Source organism: Centruroides vittatus, unplaced genomic scaffold (assembly GCF_030686945.1).
Source record: "Centruroides vittatus isolate TY-2023 unplaced genomic scaffold, ASM3068694v2 contig_880, whole genome shotgun sequence".
Classification (NCBI taxonomy): domain Eukaryota; kingdom Metazoa; phylum Arthropoda; class Arachnida; order Scorpiones; family Buthidae; genus Centruroides; species Centruroides vittatus.
Window position 1 is genome coordinate 1203911 of NW_027122572.1, and position 15070 is coordinate 1218980.

Genomic DNA, 15070 nt, shown 5'->3' on the forward strand with positions numbered 1-15070 from the left:
AGTTTAGATTAAAATTCAGAATCGGACGATTAGTCTTTTATCATGATTGTTATTTGGTAAGACCCGAAATCACCGAGCCGAACGACGGAATTTTTGGTAGAGACATCATCGAATTATATGACGTCACAATTTCGGTTAGGAACGCAACACTTAGCTTCCCCTCAGGCGATATTGTGTCCTTTTGGGGTTTAGCTGAGTTAAAGGAAACAGCCGACCATCCTAGTTTAAAGAAATCTATTGGAAATTGTCAGAAGCAGATTGACACAAATACACGTGTATCGGCAAGAGACAATTTAGATTTAATTTTGGTTAGCGAAAACGAGAATAAAACTAGAAAAAATGCAGAAAAGAAAAGGAACAAACATGCACAAAATAATAAGCGAAAAATAGGGAAGAAATCAAAACAACCAATCGTTAATAGCTTAGAGCAGGGAGAAGACAACTCTCCTAAGGAGGTGACGATAGCGGACGACTACGTCATTCCCCCGCGGTCTGAGGTCATTGTGGAGGGGAAAGTCCACTCTTTGGTGATTCATCAAGTGGGAGTGGTTGAACCAACAATCCCCGACAGTGAGGGAGTGTTTATTGCTTGTACGTTAGTCAAAATACAGAAGCGTGGAAGAGTACCCGTTAGGATAATGAACGTAAAAACACAACCCGTTAAGATTAAAAAGGGGAGTAAAATAGGAACCTTTCTTTTAGCAGAATAGGAAACAAAGGAAGATGCAAAGCAGAATAAAACAGCGCAATTAAATGAAACAGAGTTAACAAGAGCTCAATTTGCGAATTTATTCGATTTTAGTGAAGTAGGGAAGGATAAGATGACCCCTTTGTTAGATTTATTATACAAATACAGACAAGTATTCGCGAAAGACGATTACGATCTAGGCTATTGTGATTTAATAGAGCACAAAATAGACACTGGAAACAGTCCCCCTATTTGTCGTGCCCCATACTGAATTCCATATGCGCAACGGGAAATAATGGATGAGATAGTGGAAAATATGATCAAAAGCGGGGTAGTTGAACCGTCCAGCTCCCCCTGGTTGGCACCTGCATTATTAGTCGCTAAAAAGCCCCAAGGCCACAGATTAGTGGTGGATTATAAACAATTAAATAAACTTACCAAGGTAGACCCATACCCGTTGCCCCATATCCAGGAGTCATTGAGTTTGCTGGGAAAATCACGACACTTTTCCTCTATGGATACTTTAAGCGGATTTTGGCAGTTGCCTTTGAGCCCCGAATCAAAAGAAAAGACGGGGTTTAGTACTCCCTAAGGGCACTACCAATACAATCGGATGCCAATGGGCATTACCTGTGCCCCAGCGACATTCCAAAAATGTGCGGATTTAATATTAAGCGGTCTGAAAAACAAAATTTGCCTCGTCTACATGGACGACATTTTGGTATTTAGTCCAGACTTCGAAACTCACTTAGAACGGATGGAAATTGTCCTTCAGCGCCTGGCAAAAGCGGGACTGAAGTTGAAGCCCCAAAAATGCCAGCTGCTGAGGCAGCAAATAAAGTTTTTAGGGCACAAAGTGTCAGAAGATGGTATTTGACCCAACCTGTCTAAGATTGAGTGCATTAGAAATTTCCCCCAACGTCAGAATGAGCGAGATGTTAGAGCATTCCTGGGACTGACAGGATACTATAGACGTCACATTTCGCAATATGCAAAAATTTCAAAGCCCCTTTCGGACTTACTTAAGAACGATGTAAAGTTCCACTGGGCTGAGGAACACAAAGCCACGTTCGAAAAATTAAAAGAAATTTTGATATCTGCACCCCTATTAAGATCCCCAGATTTTTGCAGTCCTTTTGTGTTAGCAACAGATGCCTCAAACACCGCGATAGGCGCTGTGTTATCACAGGAAGATGAACGAGGAGAACTTCCAGTGGCATATGCTAGCAGACTGTTAAAGGCTGCGGAAAGGAATTACAGCACCACAGAAAAGGAATGCTTGGCCATGATTTGGTCAATTAAACATTTTAGACCTTATCTTTATGGAAGGAACTTTACAATTATTACAGATCATAGGCCTCTTAGATGGCTCATCAATTTTAAGGACAAAAGTTCGAGACTTAGTCGTTGGAATTTAGCATTACAAGAATACCAATTTGAGATAATTCACAAACCGGAAAAAGTCCATACAAATGCAGATGCGCTAAGCCGAATGCCCGTGGCAAAGATCTGTGAAATGCAACCTGTATACAGTAAAGTGCAAATAAAAGAACAACAGATGAAGGATCCCTTTTGTAAACAGGTCAGGCAACAATTAACGGAAGACCCATCCTCACAAGAAACAAACCTAAATGCTGCAAACTTTTATTTGGATGCTGATCAAACCTTTTATCATAGGAAAACAATCCCGGAAAGGAATGAGACTTGGGATAGATTAGTAATTCCCCAAATAATGATAGAATACATTTAAAATTGTTTCATGACATTCCTAGTTCAGGACATTTAGGTGCCAAAAAGATGCGGAAGAAATTACAAAAACAGTTTTACTGGCCCGAAATGAACAAACATATCACGCATTACTGTGACAGTCGTCAGGAATGCGTGATGAGGAGATGGCCCCTGCATGGGCATCAAGCACCTTTGCAGACATTTCCTAAAATATCGAGACTTTTTGAGTGTACTGCATTAGACATTCAGGGTCCACTTCCTACTACTTATAACGGAAACAAATACCTATTGGTTTTTATCGACCACTTCTCTAGATGGGCAGAAGTGATCCCATAGTAGTGGAGACCAGAGCGACTGCTATTAAAGAACGCACCCACAGAGCAGTCACCAATTATGCCGGAAAGTTCGTTGTTCGCAGCCAGTCCGTTGCTCGAGTCACGTAACAGCCAAACAGAAAGTCCGTTGTTCGCAGTGTCCGTTATTCGAGGCATATGTTATATGAGGCACCACTGTATATATATAAATCATATTTTTTATTTACATATCTTGTAATTCTTGATATTTGTATTTTTTATTCAAATTTTGAAAATGGCTATCAAATTAGGTTGAGATAAATTGCGTAATTTTAATTAATAAATTTTTTAGTTTTCATATAGGAAAGAAGCTTGTGAAATCCAGTCTACAAAAGCAAGAAATGATTATATTTTAGCACTTGTTGCTGCAAATGCACATCAGTCAAAGTATTATAATAATGATCTTCCTGATGTATTACAGGTAGGTTTATATATTTCATTAATTTTGGTTAGAATTTTTGATTCTGTTAAAATTAAATTTGTTTGTTTTCAACAGCTTCTTGACTGTGATATATATGAGAAGATTAAAGAATATATCCAATTAATTAGTCGCACAGAACTCCTCACATGTGCAGCTTGCCAATCTTCCTTCAATATGGTTCAAGATCAAGCTCAAATGGTTAATGATTGATTTTTAACATTATACAAACAAAAATTCTTTTAAATCTATCAAAATATATATTTAATAATGAGTTTATTTTATAAAATTTAATTCCTTTTTAATGATTTATGGTTTAATTTTAATTTATATAGATTACAAGGCAATATACGCTTGAATGTTTTTTACAAGACAATCCTGTTTTGGCAAAGACAATACAATATGCATTTGAACCATGTGATAATGATACGGTATTAAAATTTTATAAATATAACTTCTTTATTAATATTGATATTTATTCAGTTTTATATAATTATTAGCCAGTTTGATTTGTTTGTTATTTTATTTATTTTACGAAATATTTCAGTTTTTAAATTGTAGATTTAATTTTTATTTAAGTGATTGATTAATTTAAAATTTAATATTATGTGAAAAAAAAAAAGAACCTTTTAAAATGCTGTTATTGTAGATCTGAAAATTTTATATCTATTTCTTTTCAAATTGAAACATTTAATTATTATAAAGGATACAATAAAAGCTTTTTTTCACACATTTCATATATTTGTGATTTTGATTAGGTATTTGTAGAAGGATTATTTAAAATTATGAAAAAAAAAAATAGATAAAAACACAATTAAACAACTTTTAATATTTTTATTTTTAAACACATTTTAGTATTATTTGTCTTTTTGACCATTAAAGTTGGACTCTTACTACAAGAAAATCCACTGTAGTAAGTGGTAAAGTTATAAAATAGTTGCTGTTGTAACATCAGAGTGCAACAGGGAAAAGTCATTTTTACAAATCAAGTCAAGCTCAGCTTTTATTATGATGGCAAGCAAAAAAATTTAAGTATTGACCAATGCAAAAGCATCATTTACATTGGCATCATTGAACATTAGATTCAACCTGAATGGTTTTCAATATCATCATGAAAAAAATAAATAAAGATGGTGGATTCTTCACATACAGTTTTAAAAAAGGTAACTCAAAAATTAAACATAAAACAAAGGAGACAACTTTTAGGAATAAATACAGAAACACTAAAAGAATCTCAGTCCAGAAATCAAATATTAGCGATGTTGAGGCCAAAGTTTTAAATGCGAAGATGTGTATGTCGAACGTTCAGCGCCGCTTTTCTGTAAGCCTAGAAGTTTGACAATGGTGTTTGGAAAGTCAGTGGAATCATGCTTGACATTCCAAATGCCATTGTCAAACTTCTAGGCTTACAGGAAAGGGGCGCTGAACATCCGATTACACGTTTTTGCGTTTAAAACTTTGGCCTCAACCTTGCTATTGGCAAGCTGTTCTTGAACAACATGCCGAATTTTAGAAAGCATAAGTTTATGGTGGGACTTTTTCTCATTTACAATGTCACTGCTGGGGACATCAAAGTCCAGTTGTGAAAGGGAATATAAGATTTCATGTGGATGACATGAATAGTTTATTATCATACTTGTGATCTGTTGTTGGAAGAGAGAGCTTCTACCTTATAGGTAACATTGGCAAAGCACCTTATATAGGCCAAAATATCAAAATAACAGTTTCTCACATAGTCTTGGCCTACAAATAGGGAATGTATATCTATACTAATTTGTTTGGTTGGTAATTAACCTGACAATTGCAAATATCATATCACCCTTGTTGTAATGCTGAACCATCAAAGTGCACTTCTATGTTTCCTCCTTTCTTACAGTTTGTTTGCTTTTTTCTGAAAGAAGCAGAATAATCCTCAAAATTTTCAAGAGCTGTAGGTTGTGTAATGTCAATAGAAATTATAGTATGATGGCTGTAAACCAGAAAGAATGGTGAATATCTATAGTATATTGTTTTGAAGTATTATAGGAAAATGCATGAATAGTGTGGATTTGTCCCAGTGTTACTTGTGTATTCTAAAATTCAGCATGTTATTCAAGAACAGCTCATGCCAATATTTCATTTCTGGACTGAGAGTCTGAATGTTTCTTTTAGTGTTTCTGTACTTATTTCTGAAAATTGTATTTTTATATAATTTTTGGGTCATGTTTGTTAAACTAAACCATGTGTGAAGAAACCACCATCTTTGTTCTTTTTTCTTTATGACAATACTGAAATCCCATTTAAATTGAATTCAATGTACAATGAATGAAATCAAAATTATTTACTAGCCTATAATATGAGGGTATGCTGAAAAGTAATGCACACATGCTTGTAGAACACGAACAAAAACAAATAGCAAGATCGGGCAAAAAGTACATTAAAGTACAATTCTCAAGCTTCAAAATCATATATTTATTTTTCAACATAGTCACTGTTAAGCTAACACATTTCTCCCAACATATAACAAGTTTTTTTATTCTGTCACTGAAAAATTCTTCTGACGTTTCTTGAATCCAGTACTTGACAGTTGCCTTCACCTCATCGTCAAAGGTGTAATGATTACCCTTGAATAGAGGAAAAAATAAAATCACAAGGCGCAAGATCGGGGAAATAAGGAGGGCATGGAATCGGTTTAAACTTCAGGTTTTGCAGAGCCTCTCCAGTTGCGTGCAAGGTGTGTGGACGAGCGTTGTCATGTTGCAAGATTATTGGCACCAGGCTGCCTCTAACACAACAAATAATCACCTATGTGTTAGCCTTAATGATGACTATGTTGAAAAATAAATATATGATTTTGACATTTAAGAATTGTACTTTAATGTACTTTTTGTCCAATCTTGCTATTTCTTTTTGTTTGTGTTCTACAAGCATGTGTGCATTACTTTTCAGCCTATCCTTGTATATTAATATACTTGTCTAATTAATGTATTTATAAAATAATTATATTTAAATTTAAACAGAGTGTATTTGATAATAACGTGTCATAATTATATTTAGATAGACAAAATATCAACTGAACATAATGCTGGATTATGTTTAAGTAAAGAAGCAAAAAAATGGGCAATGTGTATAGCTAAGGAAACAAGGACACTTTGTGATACTTGGAAAGAAATAAATAAAGTACAAGCTCAATTAATAAATGGAGATAAGGTAATGCTTTTTCCAAACGTAATAATTTTTTTATCATAAAATGAAACTTTTATGTAATTTGTTTAAAATATTTTTTTTTGTCATTTGATTACATGGGAACTACTATTTCTTGTTTAGAAGAATAAAATATGAAATTGCTTCTTAAATACTTGTTCTCTTGAGTTCATAAAATTATAAACAGGCAAAAGAAATCACTTAATGTTTAGAAGTTATATTTCTAATAACTACAAAAAAATAACAAATGACAAAATATTTTTAAAATCTTAACAATATTTTGTCAGTTCAGAAATGATTTTTATGTAATTTGACTGGAAGAAAATTGTAAATAAAGAAGAAAAACTAAAGTATGAATTGTTATGTAGGATTTCCATAACCAAATCTTAAAAAATTTTGGTAAAAAGTTGTGAAAATTGAATATTTATTTTAATAAGTTTTATTGTATAATAAAAAAAAAGGGAAATTTATATATATTTTTGTCTTTTTATCTTGGTTTTTGTTCTTATCCTTATTTATGTGTGTATAAAATCCATCAGAACAAAAATTTTACATTCAAAAAGATATATGATAACCCTGTATTATGTCAATCATAAATATTCCTAAAGAAAGAAATCACAACAAAGACAGAAACATGTTTTCTGTTTATATCTTGATTTTTTTAGTTAGATTAACTTGTGATCAATATACTAAAGTTCATGCTTTAGTGCATATTATTTTTTTATTTTTAATAATAGTAAAAATGATGTGTGAAAACCAAGGCAAAGATTTTATTAATCAAAAATAAACACTGCAAAAACTTAATGAACCAGCAATAAAAGTATACATAAAGTGTGAATGTTCTCACCCATGTTAAACGGGCATCGTCAGGCAAGACACTGCTGTGAAGGTAGAGGGGATTGCCGAACACGTGCATGGGGGAGGGGGTATATGACGCAAATAGCGAGGAGGGGGTTTACATTGAAATACTTCCAGGCAGTGCAGAAGGAGTTCACATCACGATAGTTTATGGTTGCGTTATGGCAGGTGGCCTTGTAAATTTCCACCTGTTCTAGATGTTTAAGCTCATATGGTTTAGATTCATAATGTAGTAGGTGTGTCTCATGGAAGTCCGACTGGACACCGGGGTCAGATGCATATGTAGCCAAAGCCATGTTGTTTAAACCTTTTATTAATATTCTAAATATTGTAATTATTTATTTTCATAATTTATTTTCTATTAAATTAAAAAATGAAGTGGAAAAACTATTAATCAGGAAGCATTCAATAAAAAGCTATCAATATCTATTCTTTGTCATGTATTTTCTCCCTATGGAGAAAATGATAATTATTTATTCTTTCTCTTCAAATATTTTGATACATTGATTATACAGTCATGGCAGATAATTTCAATGTAAGAATCACTGATTTGTCTGACATGATTATTATGAAATCAATTCTCACATTTTAAACCTTAGAAATTTTAATGACATTACTTCTAACTATAGAGGCCAGATCCTTGTAGACCAAGCAACTATCAAAACTTTTTTGTAACAGAATTTCAAACTGTTTTTCTGGTGACTTACCTTTCATTTGTTTTAAAATATTGATTTTTTTCAGATTCTATAAAATATTAAATTTAATTTTTGTCAATATTGCATTGTACTCTTGTACTCATAAAATAAAAAATATTAATCCAAACTTTTGAAGCAAGTAAAAAATCAGGCTATTATTATGCTATAATTAATAATTAGAAACTAAATAATTTGGTACTAGAGGTAGACATAGGTGCCATCTCTTATCTATATTAATAACTATAATAATTTATTAAATGTGAGAACCAAGGGGGTTGAGCTTGCAGCTCAACCCCGCTTACTGGCAACGGGATGACAAGTTCTGTCACTGCGTCAATGGATGGCAATAAATCAAGTGGGTGGGTTAGCAAGGACGTGATAAGGTGTCGGCCATACTCAAGGATGATATGCATTGAACATAAAACAACGTACTTAATAAACAAATAAAATTATACAAAGAGAGTACAAAATTAGAAGATACAATGTAGATTAAACGATTAATAACTCTATTAATGCAACACTGATTAATACGGTCATGTCGACACTTCTTTGCGGGCTCTGCAGTCTGACTGGATTAGATTTCCATATCGGGAGTTAATATTAGTCTAACTTATAAACTATTTGGGCAGAGAGAGAGAGTTTCTATATAATCTAGGCAAATACCTCTTTACCTGCGGCGATCAAGTCTCGAGCAGTCCTTTTGGTAAGGTGATCGAACGAGGGTCCAAACAGAGTCATCTGCCTGGAGGTTTCCTTTGATCACCCAGAGGCTCAGGTGTGACCCCTCTTTATACCCATCTTGCAGGGGAACTGTTGAGGGAAGTCTGATGCAACGTGGGCTAAGTTTGATTTAGGTCCAGGTATATGAGCCATCAAACTTCAGATGTATCGATGAATTTATTGCCATTTTCTATCCATCATTGTGGCTCACATTACCTCGTAAATCTCGGTTTTGACAGTTCTCTTCATGACTAATTGTCTGTATTCACTAAGGTTAGGACTTAGGTTATCACCTGAGTAAGAATTGTTGATACAGTCGACTTCGCATAAGTTGACACCTGGATTACACGACACCATAGGTTAATTAGTCAGTTTTCTGTGGTCCCGGCCAACTTACATAGACAATAATGTTATTAATGTTAAAAAACTTGGTTTACTCGACATCGTTTAACTCGTCACCACTGGATAAATCAACATACTTTTTCTGTTTCACACTTTTTAAATGTCTGGTAAGTTGACTCCCCTCCTGAAAAAAATGAGTTCACACTGTACAATAAGCTGTGTGGTGTGAACTCATTTTTCAAGGGGGGAGTCGACTTATCAGAATTCTAAAAAGTGTGTAACAGGAAAAGTATGTTGATTTATCCAGTGGTGATGAGTTAAACAATGTTGAGTACCGAGTTTTTTAAGGTTAATAACATTAATGGCTATGTAAGTCGACCGGGACCACAAAAAACTGACTATGTAACCAACGAGTGTTGAGTTATCTGGGTGTCGACTTATGTGGAGTCAACTGTATTTAATTTGTTTTTATCTATCAAGAAATCGCATGAAAGGGGATGTGGGGGTTTAGTCCAGGTTGTCTTCCTCTTTTCAGTGACCTTTTGTTTGCCCTTCTTTCCCGGGGTTTGTTGGAATATTACTTTAATTAATTAAATTAAATTATTAACTTAGTTGTCCCCCTCCTCTTCAGATTCTCACATAAATAATTCAACTGTTAAGCGCTCTGCATTGTAAGCAGATGTTGCTGGTTTAAGTCTCACTGCAGACTAGTTCTTTTCTTCCAGAATGTTCTAAATTATTTAGTAGATTATTAAATTATTATAGTTATTAATTTAGATAAGAAATGGCACCTTACATCTACCTCTAGTACCAAATTATTTAGTTTTTAATTATTAATTATAGCATAGTAATAGCCTGATTAATCACGGTAATAGTTTGGATTAGTATCAATTCATTGGGTTTTGGAATGTTGATATATATAAAATAAAAGATAAATATATTTTTAAAAATTTATATTAAATATTATATCTTACCAAAAACAATAAAAATAAATTTTAGAAAAACATTCTTTTTATGTATACTACTTCAATGGAAAAATAATTGTAATAAATAATTATTTAATTATTTAGAACTCAGAAAATGCAGGTAGTGATCAACCAGATACAAAAACTGAACTTGAAAACAAACTTGATGAATTAAAACTGATTGTTCGAAAAGCAGAGGTGAGTATTTTTCTTTCTTGTATTAATATGAATAAATATTATTAAAGCTTTATTTTTTATTTTGAATTAATTAAATTCACTCTAAACACAAAATATGCACAATTAATACTGTCTAATTTTAGTAACAATTTGAACTAAGAACTATAACACTATGTTTTTAGATGATAGCTTCATAATTACTAAAAAATTTTTCAACAATAATTTAACTTATAAATTACTAATTTAAGGCTTACAACTTACTTAAATAAAGTGATATCAGAACAGTTTCAGAATAAAATTTTTATTGTAATTTCAAAACTTTAAATATGCTTTAATGGAAGTATAAAATTATTCTATTGCATATTCTAGAATTAAATTCATTCTAGAATTTTTCAAGAAAAAATTGTTCGGTAAATAAATCAAACACCTTAATGACATCATAATATATATAGAGATTTACTTAAAAAGTTTACTTCTGCTTATTACATATTACAACTATTTTCAGTTTAAAGATCAAAAATAAAATTGAAGCTTTGTGCATGCCCAAATATATTTAAAATTTTAAATAAATTATAATTAAATAAATTATTTAGAAAATGCTTAAAATATTTTCTTCAAATAAAATTATATAAAATTTGTAGAAGCAATTGCATTGTTCCATCCTTATGAAAGAGTCAGTATTAAAGTACAGTCAAACCTGTTTTTATGTGGTGGATAGGGACCGCATAAAAAAAACCGCATAAAAAAAACGCATAAAAAAAATCACACGAAACTTCACGAGTGGCTATAAAAAATAGTTTTCACAACACAATTAAAAAAAGTCTTACATAGAAAATAACTCAAAACCGTACAAAATAGAATTTATTGACAACAGATGTCAGCACTTGACTGCATCGTCTCGTCTATCGTCTGTTTTACTATATTTTTGTCCAGGTGGTGTTTTGTTGACTTAAAAAATAAATTATTTCATTTTTTGCATATTCATGCAATAATATTACTATAATAAGTTCATTTATGCTATAATAAGTTTATTTAGCTATAATAAGTTTATTTAGCTATAATAAGTCAACGTGAGACATGACAAATCGCACAAGACTAGTCGCCAACTATAATGCACAAAAAAAAAATCGCACAAAAAAAGACCGCATAAAAACAGGTTTGGTTGTATTAAAAGTATTATGTGACCTAATCAATATAAGGATAGTATGTTCTTATATTTTATAATGCCTGATTTTATGTTACCTGATATTTGTAGTATATGCTAGAACTTTAATTATGACAAAATTTATAATGCACAAAACATTATATGACTATCTTATAACAGACAAGTAAACTAAAAGCAGAAGCAAGAATTGAAGCATTACGTGAAGGTGAAGGTAAAGAATTTTTATAACATATTAACAAAATTTAGGATTTTTAATTAAATATTTATATGTTCAAATTTTTCTATTTTAGTAAATGTAGATGAATGGATGCGAACAGATGTTGAGGCTCTTTCTCTTTATGAGACAGGTGACAATTTGAGTCGAACAGGTACAATTTCTTCACGTGGAAGCAGAAAAAGTTCACAATATGAGGTAATGTATAAAAATAAATATTGTCCTGAAATTAAATTCATTGAAAGTTAAATGCAATCAAAACTTCTATCAAAATTTTTTAAAATGAATCCATATGTCATTTATTAATTTGACTTTTAAGTAAAGATAACAGGTATCTTACAATTTTCATACAACAATTTTAATTTCAGTTATCATAATCAAATATAATAAGGCAATTAAAGTTAATACATAAATAAACATAGAACAACTACTAATCAACAAATAAAAATTTTTTAAATAATTCCATCTTGAGATTAGAATGTTTATAAATTATTATTTTAAATTTGTTAGTTCTGTTTTTTATGTTCAATTTCAATATCATTATTAAGTTTGTACCTACCAATGAGCAATAATAGTCTCAAAATTATTTTATCAAATAATCCATTGACTCTTTAAAAATTGTTGTGTTATGGATAATTAAAAATTATGATTTAAAAATTTTTTAAATGCCTTATTATACAAAAATCAGCTATATTGATAACTAAGAAACAATTACAACTAAAAAGACACACAGTTTAAAAATTGCATTTTATTTATTCATTTCAGCAAAATGTCGATGATGCTGCAAGTGAAGCAAATGATTCATTCTATAATAGTGATTTTACGGACGGTGGTGGTACAACAGAAACATCAACTAGTGCAGCTGGGGATACATCAGCAACTACAATAGTTGAAGGTTCTACAGTGGAGACAACACCAGCAACATGGGACGAGGCTCCTCCATCTGCTAAATGGGATGATGTTCCACCATCTGCTAAATGGGATGATGTTCCACCATCTGCTGGATGGGATGATGTTCCACCATCTGCTGGATGGGATGATGTTCCTCCATCTGAAACAACAGATGAAGCAGAGTATCCAGAAACAGAAATACCTGTAGAAAATGAAGTGCAATCAAGTTCTATGCTAATACGATGTATTGCATTATTTAATTATCAGGTATTTAAATTTGATGGCAATTCTTATTTGTTCCATTTATATTAATTTGTCTTGGGAATAGATTTTTAAGGAATTATTTCGACATCGTCTCCCTTCGTAACTGTTGAAATGTAATAGTAATAATAAAATATTTAAAATTATTCATTTTTTATTTGTGTAAAAAGATTTTTGTAATTATTAAAATTATCTCGTTTGTTTAACAGAACGTTCTGACTAGGTGATTAACTACAATGACTCCGAAATGCATTAACATTTTATAACCAACACAATACTCGAATTGTAAATAAATGCATCTGATTTAAATTAATTGTAGTTTTAAGTCTTCACCCATTTGAATCTCAGAACTGGAACATTTAAAACAAATTTAAAATATTTAATTTTGTTATTTTTGTTCCAAGCAATTAATTAATGAATAATTTTGTCACTTCGTACTGTTTACAACATTTATCAAAAGAATGATATCTACTTTTATCTAAACTTTTCCACCAACAAAACTACCACTCAAATTAAAAATCCCTCTAAACCTGCTACCAAGTGAGTCTAGAAAGTAGGTCAAATAACCTATTTCTAATCGATGTCTACATTGTGGCAAGCTCGAAATGCTGTCTCTGCAATGAAATTTTTCTGAACCCCGGTCTACCCAATCTGTAAATCGCCGTCGGCCTCTAAACGTTCTCTCTGCAATCGGCTGACTAAGTTTAAAATTTTATATCATATTTTGTATTTGATTAATTAATTTTACAATTCTTTGAAAAATTCATTTTTTGCATTGCGAAATAAACACTAAAAATTCTGTATTATATTTAGTCTAATTAAATTGGCTTAATGATTCAAAAATTTATATAGATAATCATTTATCAGGCTGTGAAAATTAATAATTTTACTTAAATTTTTATATATCTGGAAAAACATTGCCAAAACAGAATCAAATTTTTAATTCTTGTTTAATGAATAAATGTGTTGCCAAATTTTACAGCATATAATATGTAACATTTTTGAAAAGAAAAGGCTCAAAAAAAATCACTCTGCATCTTATAGAATGTTAATATTTAAAACGTTAGTATCACGTTCTAAATATTACCTGCAAAGCTATACAAGGTTAGTGCGATGTATTTGTATGAAATCTTGGAACTCAATTTTCTTCAAAATTTGTTTTGAATCACTTTTCTTAACTTTTGTAATGTTTCACAATATCTCTTAGAGTTTATTGTTGAACTACATTTGAGGAAATCCACCAGAAGCACACCCTGTCCCAAAAAATGGCCACCACAATCTTTCTTGCTGATAATGTTTGCAAACATTTCCTTGATTTTGTGGAAGAACTTGTGTCCCCCCACTCCATGGACTGGTTTTTTGTCTCAATTCATTTTATCCAAGACTCATCAGACCCAGTTATGACATGATTGAGAAGTGAGTCACCATCTCTGTGGTAGGCTTCTAGAAATGTCAAGTATACTGCCATGTGCTGTTTTTTGTGGTCATCTGACAAGATTTTCAGTATCCATCTGGCACAAAACTTATGGTAGCCTAGCTTGTGTGTCCATGAAATTTTGTGGAAACTCAAATGAGAGCTCCGTAATTGTGAAGCAGCAATTTTCATGAATCTTTCCATTGATTTTCATCACTAGTACATCAGTCAAAATGCTCAGTCAGCCTTTTTGCTTTTCATCATGAACATTAGTACAGCCATTACTGCCTCACTCTGCCTTCACTTATTACATCGTTTCTGTACACCTCACAAAGTTGCTGATGAATTTCAATTGGTTTGTGGTTTTTTGCAAACAAAAACTTAATCACTGATCGCACTTCACAACTCACATGATTTTCAATTGCAGCACACATTTTAAAAATTCACAGTGGACAAAACAGAAGAAAACAAACCACATGCTAACATAGCTGAATGCATAATGAATGAGAGGAACACTCTGACATCAAAATGGCAGCTCTAGCCCAATCCCACACCCAGGGGTGAATCTACATAGAGACTAATAGGGCTTAAGCCCTGGGCCCCAAGTGTCAGGGCCCACAAAAATTGAATTATCATCATAAATTTTTAGTACTTTTTCATTAACAATGAGCACTTATCGTATAGTAAAAAATAGTTTAATATTAATATAATAACAATGATATATAAATGAATTTTAAACCCCAATTTAAAGATTCTTAATCTAATAAAAGATGGGGCCCCATTGGACTTCAATAAGCCCTAGGCCCCAAAAAACCTAGATCCACCCTGCCCACACCCCTAGCGGCCAAAATGTAAGTAACTTTCTGGATTGCTCATGTACTTGCAGAATGTAGCTTTATTTTTATTATTTTACTTTTCAATGTTAATAAATTAGCAGAAATTAAGTATTAACACAAATTACATATACAACAAGCCTATTTAATTAGTATTGCCAAATG

At 31.9% G+C, this 15070-nt stretch overlaps 1 protein-coding gene across 2 annotated transcripts in view; it reads left to right on the forward strand.

Annotated features, from left to right (window-relative positions):
• The window catches only part of nwk (nervous wreck), a 275370-nt gene that overhangs the window by 230899 nt on the left and 29401 nt on the right, over positions 1–15070 (forward strand). For both annotated transcript variants that reach the window (XM_067280045.1, XM_067280044.1), the window contains exons 23-30: positions 3062–3190; positions 3266–3388; positions 3523–3618; positions 6224–6376; positions 10056–10148; positions 11452–11503; positions 11583–11704; positions 12272–12664. In XM_067280045.1, coding sequence (XP_067136146.1) covers positions 3062–3190; positions 3266–3388; positions 3523–3618; positions 6224–6376; positions 10056–10148; positions 11452–11503; positions 11583–11704; positions 12272–12664 — 1161 coding nt within the window. The remainder of the gene's footprint in view (positions 1–3061; positions 3191–3265; positions 3389–3522; positions 3619–6223; positions 6377–10055; positions 10149–11451; positions 11504–11582; positions 11705–12271; positions 12665–15070) is intronic.